This window comes from Melozone crissalis, unplaced genomic scaffold (assembly GCF_028551555.1).
Source record: "Melozone crissalis strain CALT ecotype California unplaced genomic scaffold, PUWL_Pcris_2 ptg000012l_1, whole genome shotgun sequence".
Taxonomy (NCBI): domain Eukaryota; kingdom Metazoa; phylum Chordata; class Aves; order Passeriformes; family Passerellidae; genus Melozone; species Melozone crissalis.
Genome location: NW_026535790.1, coordinates 2,730,920 through 2,743,014, shown reverse-complemented (window position 1 = coordinate 2,743,014; position 12,095 = coordinate 2,730,920). Strand labels below are relative to the sequence as shown.

The window sequence follows — 12,095 nt, the reverse complement described above, 5'->3', positions numbered from 1 at the left end:
TATTAGCACGGAAGGAAGGCGCGGGGGCCAAGGGGCTGCTGCTCCGCCGCCTCTCGGGCTGTATGGCAGCTACGAGCCAAGGGGTCTCCACCGAACCCCCGTAGGCTGCAGGAGGGGTACCGGCGGGGCCGGCGGGGGCTCGCGGTGCCGAGGGGCTGCAGCGCTCCCCCGGGCAGGCCCCGCCCCGCCCCGCCGCTCCCTCACGTCAACAGGAAACCGCACGCGGCCGACTGTAAACACCGCCCGTCCCCACGTGACCGCGCGGCCCCGCCCCGGCGCGGCCCCGCCCCGCGCGCGGCCCCGCCCCCGCCGCCCTCCCATTGGGGGCAGCGCCGTTGTTGACCATATACGGTCAGGTACTACCAAGTCGCGGGCGGCGGTTGGCAGGCCCAGGGCGTCACTCAACGAGCGCCGAGCGCTCCTCAAACAGAGCGGGGCTTGCTGGGAGTTGTGGTCCGAGCGGGGGCAGGGCGGCGGGCGGCGTGGTGAGCAGGAACTACAAGTCCCAGGGGCTCCGCGCGGGCCGAGCCGGGCCGCCCCGCCCCGGGCGGCCGTGGGCGGGGCTGGGCGGGCGCCGTGAGTCAGTGCCCGGTAAACATTGGCGTGAGCCGCCGGCCCCGCCGTGCTGGCGGCGCCCTGAGGGCGGCGGGGGCCGGGGCCGGGGCCATGGACGAGCTCAAGCACCAGGTGATGATCAACCAGTTCGTGCTGGCGGCCGGATGCGCCGCCGACCAGGCCAAGCAGCTGCTGCAGGCGGCCCACTGGCAGTTCGAGGTGAGGCCGCCGCCCCGGTACCGGCGCCGGGCGGGTCCCCGCACGGGGGCATCGCGGGGGGGTTCGGGCAGCGTGGATCGGAGCCCGGCCCTGCGGACACATCACTGCCCCCCCGCCCGCCCACACGCGCGGTAACGGCGGCCGGGCGCGGGCCGGGCCCCCGGCGGTGCCCGGGGGAGCGTGGGCGCCACGCGGGGCGGGCGATCCGAGGCCACGTTGCGCGGGGGGTGCGCGGAGAGGGGCTCGCAGCCTCCCGGGGCCCCACGCCGGAGCGCGGCCGGGCCGGGATCGCCGAATCCGCCGAAGCCTCGTCCTGTTCCCCCCCGCCCCCGCCGCAGCCCTCCCGCGTGGCCGTGGGCTGGAAAACCCCAGCGCTGCCTTTCCCACGGCCCTGCCCCGGGGAGTTGAAGCTCTCGGGCAGCCGTGGGAGAGGAGACTTTGTAGGTCAAAGCTTTCCTGGCTCCGGACGCCTTTTCCTCTCGCTCGCGGGCGGGATACTCCGTGACATTGACAGGGGTTAAGGCCGCGCGTGGGGCGGGGGGCGCCGGCCGAGCTCCCCGGTGCCTTTCGGGGCGCTCAGCTCCTGCCGCGATACCCGGAGCCGAAGTGCAGGGAGCAAAGAGCAGTGCAGTGGCCGTCGCCAATAAATTGCTTTCTAAATAGGATTTTTCCTTCTCTTCTGCAGCTCCCTAGGTTGGAGCTGATGGATTTGACGCTAATGGCACCTCGGTAATTGAAATGTCTGTGCAGTGCTGCGGGAGCAGCTCTGAGTCAGGCTGGGGAGCAGCGGGCTCCGTTGGTTCCTCTCGGTGGCCGGAGCACCTCTCCTCCCTGCCGGGGCTGTCCCGGGGCTGTTCCCTAATGGAGCAGCGGCCGGGCGGACCCGGTAGGGACGGCGCCCATCGCCGTGCGGGCACAGCATTCCCACATTATCACAGGCCGGGAAGGAGGCCAGAGCGAGCCGTGCGTGGCCGGGGAGCGCGGCTGGGCTCGCAGGGATGTGCGGAGGATCCGGCCGGCGATGCCCCCGCCGTGCCCGGTGAACGGGAGCACGGCTGGCGTGGGGTGTGCTGCATGTGTAACGTGCTCCGGCGTTTGTTTACTAACACAGCCTGACTGTGGCCCTCTGGGACAGGCGGGATCCTCTTCCACCACCTCCGTGCGTGTCGCAAAAGAGCCGGCGAGGGATGACAGAAGTTTTTAACGTGCCTTTCAAAAGGGCTTTTTTTTTTTTGCAGAACTTTGCCACCGTTTGGCGAGTTGCACAAGTAGAAAGAGCCGTCTCCTGCCGGCTGGGCACTCACATGACTCAGAGGAAGCTGGGCTGTAAACAAACGCTGCCGTTACCATGTTCCCACTCACTTTTGGTGCAACGGTCAGATAATTCCCTCTGCAAAATGGCCGCTGGGCACGGCTCCTCCTGGGAGCCACGCTGGGGAGGGATCACCTCCCGAGCGCTCCAGCCGGCTCTCACCTCCCTTCTGGAGTACTCCTGAGCCTTTTGTTATTCCAGTGCAGCACCCGTTTGCTGGCTGCTGTGCATCTGCAGTGAGTGTAAATCGGGGGAGTTCAGGCAAGTTCAGCACGAGGGAAGGCAGCATAAATTAACATCTCCTTGGAGTCACAGCGTTCCTCCAGGGGCACCGTGAATGCCGTCAGCCTGCTTGTACCTGAGCGTTCTGCTCCTGCCTGTGAGGCCACCACGGGGACAGAGAGGTGTTCTGCACTGAGCCAGGCTAGCTCAGTGGCACAGTGACACACAACAGGAGCTGGATTGTCCCAGCTCTGTGCCTCTGTCCTGGCCAGGGCACTCCTGGCATCCATCTGCCCTGCCCAGGACCTTTCCTTTGTGGGCCAGTGTCCCATTTGCTGCCTGTGACAGCCCCTGGGGTGTTTGTCAGCAGCAGGAGGGAGAGGGAGGCTGCTGTGAAGCACAGGCAGCTTTGGGATGTTGGTGTTTCAGGACTGCTTCCCTGGAGTTGTGCTGTTTTTGAGTCTGGCTGCTCAGGGTCCATTGTGTGTAGGAAGATGAAGTGAGGGCTGCAGAGAGGATTTGCTCTGTGTGTGTCTTTCCAGCCCTGGCAGACCCAGAGCTTTTCCAGGGCAGAAGGAACATGATCCAGGACAGTGAGCAGGGTCAGAGGTCAGGAAAACATTCGGGATACAGTCACCTTTGGCTGTGCTGTGAGCTGATCAGAGTCTGTCCCATACTTGGGGTTGATTAAGGAGCCTTTTTTTTTCATCCCATGTATCCCTGGTGAACAGGGCAGTTCATGGAAGGGTGTGGATTGCCTCTCCCACTCGCTGTAACTGCTCTCCTGTTTCCTAGGGACCCTGGGCAGGCTTTGTCCTCTTGTGCCCAGTTTAATTTGCAGCTTTTGTAGCTCTGTGGGCCTTTCCATGCCTCCAGGGATGGCTGCTGTGGGTGCCAGCTGGAATAGCACTGCCAGCCCAGCCCTCCAGCAGCTGGAGCAGTGCCATGGCTGATCCCAGGGGGAGGTTTACAGGCCCAGGAAAGCTGCTTGGAGTGTCTCTGGGTGAAGGCTGGCACTCAGCTTCCAGGGCCTGGCTTTTTGGGAGAAGCCAGGGAAGGCAGCTCCTCTGTGGCTGGAACCCAGCAGGTTACCAGGCAGACATTTCAGAGTTTGCAGAGTCTCACATGGGGCTGGGCAGTGGATCAAGCTCTTTTATTGGTAGAAAGATATTATTTGGCTTTATGTGCTCATTGCCCTTGGGGCTATTTGGGAAGGAATGAGAAAAAGCTGCTTCTAAAAAAACCCACCCATTCCTTCCTTTTCCTGGTGCTAAGAGCCTCTGTTCAGTGTAGAGAGGTTGTGTGTGGGGAACAAGAAGAGGAGCAGGTGTCTGGCTTCACTTGCTGTGTCTGTGGCTGGATTTCACTTCCTCTGGTGTATTTACATTTCATGAAGCCCCTTCCTTGTGGTTCAAGGACAGGGTGCTGCCAGGGCTGCCCCTGCTGCTGGGTGCTCCATGCTGGCAGGGCTCACACCTCCAGCCACCCTCTCTCTGAGTCACCACAGGTGTCTCTTGGCACCCTGGCAGGGTCCCTGTGTGATCCCTCTCCTGTGAAGCTCCTGGTTTTGCATGCTGGGAGGGGGCACAGTGTCCTGGTCACCTGCTGAGTGTGGCCAGGCCGTGGCTGCCCTGTTCCCCTGCACTCCAGGGTGACACAGGCACTGGGGCCTTGGCTCCAGGGTCTGAGCTGAGCCAGGCTCGGGCTCCTGCTCCAGCAGAGGAGGCTTAATTGGCTTTGCTGTTGCAGTAGTCACGGTGGCACTTGTGACGCTGTCTGGAGAGCAGGTGGCATCAGGAGCTTTGGTTACGTGTGTGTCCCTGGCCCCCCGTGTGTGTCCCTGGCCCCCTGTGTGTGTCCCTGGCCCCCGTGGCACCAAGGGGAGTGTGGGGCTCTCCCTCACCAGGCTGGGGCTCTGCAGGTCCCTTGGGAGGTGACAGGGGGTCCTGGGCTTGGTGATGGGCACAGGGGCTGTTCCTGCCGTGCTTGGAAAGGGGCAGATGGAGGAGAAGAGAGTGTTTTGGGCAGAGGGTACTGCCCTGGTGGGCTGCTTCCTCTGCCCAGTCCCTGCTTTCATCCCAGCGCTGGCAGGGGTTGGTGGGCAGCTCAGGGGGACAGCAGGGACCTTCTCTGCCACTGTCTGCCAGTGGCACAGTCCCAGATATGAGGCCACTTGGAAAAGAGGAGCACAGAGCAGATTTAATCAGCCTATGGTGTCTGGCTGTGCCCACATCTCTGCCTGTGTTCCCCGTTTGGTGTTGCCCCTCTCTTATCAGGATCTGTCAGTGATAGGGCCTCGGGGTGTTGACGTCCAACCTCACCCAGGACAAAGGGTAGCATGGCAGGGGGTGTCACTGCTGCAGAAGTGTCTGTGTCAGACATTTCCTCAATGCAGAGCTGTGTGCTGTCCTGTGCAGAGCTCTCTGCAGGGCCACAGTCCCCATTCCATTCCTGCTGCATGGTCACTCTGGGATCTGCTGGGTCCTGCCTGCAGGAGCTGAGGGCTCAGAGCTCACAGCGTGGCCGGGTGCAGAGTTCAGGTGCTGTGTTATTAAATGCAGCTATTGCAGGGAAGAGCCCTGCCAGCCCAGCTATTGCACACTCCCCCCGTGGTCTGGGAGCTGCCAGACTCTGCAGCAGGAATTGCTTCCCCCACCCAGGTCTGGATCATTGTTTGCAGACATTGCTCTGGCTGCCACCTGGTTGTACCAATAGTTTTCTGCTGTTTAGTCAGGAAACCATAAACCTCTTTGCCTTCCCAGGGCCTGCCAGCCTGGATGTTTGGGGCAAAATTAGTTTTCCCATTGGATCAATGAGCTGAGCTGACTTGGTGTCATTCATGCTGGCCCTGGGGATGACACAAGAGCATGTGGACACTGGGATGAGAAGCATGGGTGGTGGCAGGACTGTGACTGCTGCCATTGGAGAGGGTTTGATACAACCTCCCTGTACTTTTTCTGGGCTTTTCTGCCTTTTTTCCCCCAGCAGTTTGGGTAATCTCAATCCCTGGCTCTCAGGAAGGGAGCAGAGTCTCGGGTAGAGTGGCAACACCCAGCCACAGCCCCACACCTCACACCCCAGAGTGGAGACCTGAAGGCCCTGGGGAGAGGCCTGAATGGGACTGAAGGGGGCTTTTCCTTCACCCAAAAATAAATCCAAACCAGTTCTGTATCAAGTCTCATCTACAACTGAATCAAACCATTGTTTTCTAGCCCTGACTTGGTTGAAGCCTGGCACAGAACAGGAGTCACCATCATGGAATCACAGAATGGTTTGGGATGGAAGGGACCTCAAAGATCATCTTGTTCCACCCCCCCTGACATGGGCAGGACACCTTCCACTATGCCAGGTGTCTCCAAGCCCCATCTAACGTGGCCTTGGACACTTCAGGGATGGGTTAGCCACAGCTTCTCTGGGCACCCTGTGCCAGGGCCTCAGCACCCTCTGAGTAAAGAACTTTTCACCATTCCTGCATCAGCTCAGTGCTGTGCACCCCCAGACCTCCTGCTGCCTCTGCTCCTCCCAGACCTGGGCTGGGATGGCCCTCCTGACCATCTCCTTCCCCTGGCCTTCCCTACCTGCAGCCCTTCTTGTCCTCTCACACGCCTGTGGCATGTGACATATTTACCAGACTGTTAGTGGTTTTAACTGGGAGCTACAAAACAACGTCAGTCCCCATCATGCTCTGTCTGCAGCTGAACTGGAAATGTTCTGGCATATGGGGTGGGCACCTGCTGCAGCCCTGGCATCTCCTGGTGGCAGTATGGGGGTTGTGATCGTGTCCTGTTGAGGACATGCCTTTAACTGGTTCCTGGTGGGGTTGGATTTGGTTTCCTTTGTTTCCCAGCACACGGTGGTTGCAGAGTGTCATGGTGAGTTGTGAAACACCTGCTGGGCTCTGCCCCAGCAGTAGCTGCTCCTTGCAAGGATGGTGGTCCCAAATACACATGGTTACCACCTGCCCTGGTGTGAGCAGATGGCAGGCACAGGTCCCTGCCTGGGGACAGGGAGCAGCTGTGCCCTCATGCCCCCCCAGGGCCTGTTTGGATCATCTTTGGGGTCCAGTAGTGTGAGGGGTGAGGTGGGTGCCCAGTTTGGATGCAGGTAGTAACATCAAATTTCCCTTTTTTTTTCCCCTTCCTTTCAGACTGCTCTCAGTGCTTTTTTCCAAGAAACAAACATCCCCTACAGCCACCACCATCAGATGGTAAGTGCTTTCCCAGCTCCCCAGTGCTCTCCCAGGGCAGAGCACCAGCTGGCGGGTGCTTCAGCCTGGTGCTCATGTCCAGCTCAATGATTCCCAGCTCCAGGAGTGCAGGCAGGGAGGGCTGGCTGGGCACTGCCAGAGCTGCCTGCCAAGGAAAGTTTTCCTGGAGAGCAGCTGGTGGGACAGTGGGACAGCAGAGCCCTGCAGATGGTTTGGGGCTGCTCTACCAAAAGGGACAGTCTGAGGGAGGATGTTTTGGGCATAGCCAGTGGTCCACACCAGCTCAGCATGGCGGAGACAGCCTGGAGGAGCCTGCAGCACTGACCTGTGTAAACACACTCACAGATCCATGGTGCTTCCCATCCTGCAGCAGCCACACACACAGGTCCTTGTGTGCTCACTGGAGCGAGCAATTCCTGGAGTGTGGCTCTGGTGCAGAGTGTCTGGAGGTGTGTAAACACCACACGTGGGTGCTGCCTGCCTCTGCTCTCTTCCAGCTGTCCCCAGACTCAGTCCCTTAACTGTCATGCCCCAGCAGCCCGTAATCTGCTTGGGCAGATGTGTCTTAAGGATTTACTGGCTGCTGCGGCCTTGTTTGACTCTCTGGGACAATTGGAGATTTGGAGCATGCAAAGCGAGTGCCCAGCAGGGCTGGAACATGCCCAGTCTCCTGGGGGATGGGAGCTGAGCCTGAACCTTGTGCCCACAGAGCCAGAAAGCTGCAGGCCCAGGGTGGCACCAGTGGGTTGTGGAGCAGAGGGGGTCCCCAGCTTGGCTGGGATCAGGGGTCCTGTCTGGGCCCTTCAGAGCCTTACATAGAGCTGCTCATGGGCAGCACAGCCAGCAGAGCACAGGTCTGGGGGCTTCACATGCCTCAGCAGGGGGGCAGAGGGGTGTCATGCCACGCCTCAGTGGGAGGCAGAAGGGTGGCACCAGTGGGTTGTGGAGCAGAGGGGGTCCCCAACTTGGCTGGGCACAGGGGGTCCTGTCTGGGCCCTCTGTCAGGAGCTCTTACCACAGCATGAGCCTTCAGACCCTTACATAGAGCTGCTCGTGGGCAGCACAGCCAGCAGAGCACAGGTCTGGGGGCTTCACATGCCACATCAGGAGGGGGACAGAGGGGTCTCGTGCCGTGCCCCAGTGGGAGGCAGAATGTGGGGACCCCCCTGACCCCGTGTCTCCTCCCCACAGATGTGCACTCCTGCCAACACGCCGGCCACGCCGCCCAACTTCCCCGACGCCCTCACCATGTTCTCCCGCCTCAAGGCCTCCGAAAGCTTCAACAGCAGTAGCCCCGTGGCCTCCATGGCGACTTCCCCGCCGCCCCCGGCCCCGCCGCTGCCCCAGCACGGGGCCTTCAACCCCGCCTGGCCCACGGCCTCTCCGCCCGGGCAGCAGCAGCAGCAGCAGCAGCAGCAGCAGCAGAGCATGTGGACTCCGGCCGCGCCGGCGCAGCCCGCGGGCTGGCCCGCCGCCGTCTCCCAGCAGGCCAGCGCAGAACAGAAGGCCAACGTGACCATGGAGGCAGAGAGATGAGGCTGCGGTGGAGAGCGGCCGCGGCGGGGACCCCTGCCTATAAATATATATATATTTTTTTTTTCTCTCCCCCCCTCCCCAAAGAGGAGAGGAACTGCGCTGCCAGGGCGTCTGGCAGCCGCCGAGACACATGAGCAAATAGCTGCCTTGCATGGGTTTGGTTTGAAGTAGTTTTTACTTGTTCTCGAGCTGAATGGAGCTCCCCAGAGACAGCGGGAGGCTGCGTGGGACCGGTGCTGGCCTCTGCCTGGGACCTTGACGCTGCCAGACTCGTGGGGAGGGAGCACCCCCTCCTCTCTTGGGACACCGGAGTTTGCATGCCAGTGACATTTATGGAGGAGGTCCCTTCCTCAGAGTCCCCCGGCCGCCCCACCAGGCAGAGTGGGTTGTGCCTGAGTGTTTTCCCCCATCCCTTGGCCCCGATCCACTGGGTGGGGGGCAGACACCCCGTGAGGCTTGTTTTTTGTAAGGGGTGGAGAGAGCAAGGGCTGTTCCTGCACCACCACAGCCTCCACCCCACACACGCCGTCCTCACTGGTGAGCAGGGCTGGGGGACCCCGGCCCTCGGGGAGGCATCTGGCCCCTCGCCCAGCCCCGGGTGGGGAGCAGGGGGTGAGCACTGGTGGTCCGGCTGGGCCAGCACACCCTCCCCTCCAGCCTCCCAGGATGGGGTTTGCCCCAGGGCTGTTTTGCATGACACAGTGTAACCGTAGAGACTGGGATCGTTTTTAACCCCTCTGTTCTTTTCTCCCGGCGGCTGGAAGTCTCTCCGGATGCGCCGCAGCCGCTTGCAATACACGCTCTTCTGCTTTGAACCCCTTTGAACCCCGTGTCTTTGCTTCGTTTGCAGCAGTGGCAGGACTCAGGCAGAGCTGCCCTGAGCCTGGAGTGTTTCAGGATCCCCTCTCCCAGTGGCTCAGTGCATCCCAGGAGGGCTGGCTGCATTTCCAGCTCCTGCAAACACCCTGTTCCAGCCATGCAGTGACTGCCAGCTGCTTTTGGCCAGGTGCATCCATGGCTCAGCCCCAGAAGCCCAGCTCTGCCACATCAGCTGAGGTGTGGGACCCCAGCAAGCAGGGCTGTGCTGAGTCCTCAGTATCCCTTGTGACATCCACAGCTCCTGGGTGTTTTGCTGTGGCCTGGCTCCTATCCCCTCTTCCCCAGGTCCCTTGGAGGTTGCTGTCCTTGCCAGACCCTTTCCCAGCAAGGCTGTGCCCCTGCACTCCCCAGTCAATAATTAATTTCAGTCTCTTGTTTGTGTTGCTAAAATAAACAATGTAGGAGGGATGGTTTCACCGGGGGTGCCTCTTGGACAGCCTGGGCAGGGCCTGGAGCTGGGGGGGCTGGCCCTTGTGAGCTTCCCTGCATGGAGTTCTACTGGAGCTGCCACCCTCAGTCCTGCCCCACTGAGATGAAATGGGCCAAGCTGGTGGTCCCTGGAGTGGGCCAGGGCTGTGCACCTCTTGTCCCAGCTGTAGTGGGCACATCCAGGCCAGTGTGGGCACATCCAGGCCACATCCCCTCTTGCTGGGAGTGGGGATGGTCTGTGAGGTGGGTGGGTGCAGCACAGAGCCACCCAGGGCATGCAGAGAATGGATTTGTCCCCAGCCTTGAAGAGAGACAACTGCCTGAGAAACAATTGAAGCCACAGGGAGACCTGGGTGGTGAGGAGGGGAATGTGCCTGTGATCATCCCAGGGCCATCAGGAGCCACAGGTTTGGAAAATCATGTGCCAGACCACAGACCTGGTGATCTGACTGGTCAGAGAGCTGATGGGGACGTGGCACAGCCCAAAAGTGTCACTCTGGCTGTCCTGTGTGTCCCCAGGAGCTCAGGGGAGGCAGCAGAGGAGGAAGCATCTCTGGCCTGTGGTGTTACCCCACTGCAGTGAGTGGGTGCCAGGGCAGTGTGACCCCAACTCCACCAGTCCCCCAAGGCCAGGCAGCACAGCCTTGGTGCATTTCCCCTCCCCACAGCCCTGTGAGCAGCTTGGACATCTGTGAGCTTGGCACCAGCCCCCAAGAGCCTGGCTTTGTCACCTGCAGCTGCAATGCACAACGACAAACAGCCTTGGTGGGACACGACAGCCTCAGCAGCTCCCCAGGGAGTGCTCAGCAGAATTTCTGCCCATGTGGCCGGGGACTCTCAGGACAGGCACCTGGGTGAGTACTGGGGGATGCAGCACATCCCTGTGGTGTGCCAGGAGCAGAGCTGGGGGATCTTCAGTGCTGAAGGGGGAGAAGCAGAAACAGTGCAGGGGGACAGCCATCTCCTGCAGAGCCCAGTGCCAGTGCTTGTTCACCATACCCAAGCCCTGCTCCATCAGCCCCTTGTTCATACCTGGGTGCTTCACCATCCCCTGACCTCCCCTCATCCTCCTCAGAGCCACCCACCATTGTTTGTCCCCAGCTCCACCAGCATGGCATGGTGACAAAATCCTGGCACACTGAGCTGCTTCCTTGTGGGGATGTGCCAGGTCTGGGCAATCCTGTGCCCAGCCTGGTTCAGGCACCAGCCGTGGCACAAGCGGCTCCTGAGCTGTGCCCAGAGACTGTCCTTGCCTTGGTGTCACCCCACAGCTGCTGTGCAGCCTCTGCACTGCTCCTGCAGCTGGCCCAGCCCCTCCCTGCCCCTGAGGAAGATGTGTGGCTCTGGGTGGCTGCAGAATCCAGGCAAGGCAGGGAGGTGTTTATGGTGCCCCAGAGAGAGGCTGGTGAGAGAGAGCATCCTGAGATGCCCCAATGTGTTCCTGACAAGTGGGATGTGGGGTTGCAGCCCCCAGGCCTCTGAGCTTGTTCAAAGCTCAAACCTGCTGAGACCAGGAGCAGTTGGGCACCTTCTACATCCCACAGCTGCTTTATTCTCATCCTGCACCTTCTCCAGACAGGCAGCCATGTCCTCCAGGTCTCTGAGCTGGCTGAAAACAGACACCAAAGCTTTGCTCTGGGCAGTGCCAGCTCCTGCAGGCCCCCAGCAAAGCAACATCCCAAACTGGGTGGGCTTAAAGTGGAGACCCCCTGGCAGTGCTGCCAGGCCCTGGGCATGGCCAGCACTGGGATGGCACAGAGGACAGTGACCATGTCCCCCCTCAGCAATGTCAGTGCATGGGACAGAGGGACAAGGGGGCTGCCAGTGGCCTGGGGACTCAGAGTGTGGCCCTGCCGTTCACCTGGCAAAGATCTGGTGACACAACCTGGCACAGTGGCATGACAGAGCTGTCGGTGCCCGTGGAGCTCTCATGGCTGACAGGTCCCTATGGCCTCGTGCTGCTCCAGCAGTCAGCCCAGCCTCTGTAGAGCATCATGGGCCAACACTGCAAGGCCTCAGGACTGAGATCCCAGTTTGAAACCAGACAGCCCCTGAGGTTTTGGGGAGAGAGAAGAGTCCCAGCCATGGTGGAGCCCAGGGGCATTGCCAGCAAAGGAGCCTGAGAGCCTGCAGCACTTCAGCAGTGAGCACATCACAGAGAGAGCTCTGCTACAGCTCCTGAGACAGCTCTACTGTGACCAGGAGAGAAATCAGCCCTTCCACCCTGCTCCAGGAGGGGAGAGCCTGGGCAGCCCCTGGGATGGGACAGGAAACTCCAAACATTGACACCAACCCCAGTGCCATCCCTTCCCCAGCCCTGTGGGTCTCCCAGGACATAAAAGTTTTAGAGGGTAAAATCCTGCACTGCAGGAGGGACAAAGGCAATGGAGGTGGCCAGGACACTGGGATACCAGGGGTGGGTGGCTGCTCCAGTGGCTGTGAGGGTGACATGGACCCAGGCAGCTCACTGCAGCCTTTTAGGAGGCTTCAATGCATTTTCCATAAGGATTTGTGTAAGATTGTCATCCCAGTCACCCCATGCACCTGTGCCATCCATGCAGGTCTCTAGGGAGCCCAACCTGTCTGCAAAGAGCTCTCCAGTAACTGGCCCAGCTCTGCTGCATGCACCTTCTGGAAATTTGCTGCAGCTGGGAGCCCTCAGCAGTGGTTTTCAGGGAGCAGAGAGTGGTGATCATCTGCAGCATGTCTGTGACCTGAGGAACCTTGTACCAGGTC

The 12,095-nt window shown here is 60.8% G+C and overlaps 1 protein-coding gene across 1 annotated transcript; it reads left to right on the top strand.

The window, feature by feature from the left end:
- Positions 1-544: 544 nt before the first annotated feature.
- On the top strand, positions 545-8,674 carry UBALD1 (UBA like domain containing 1). The gene is made up of 3 exons (XM_054271203.1): positions 545-774; positions 6,456-6,515; positions 7,707-8,674. Exons 1-3 carry the CDS (start codon positions 667-669, stop codon positions 8,049-8,051), a joined length of 513 nt encoding a protein of 170 aa, XP_054127178.1. The 5' UTR covers positions 545-666; the 3' UTR covers positions 8,052-8,674.
- Positions 8,675-12,095: the final 3,421 nt, after the last annotated feature.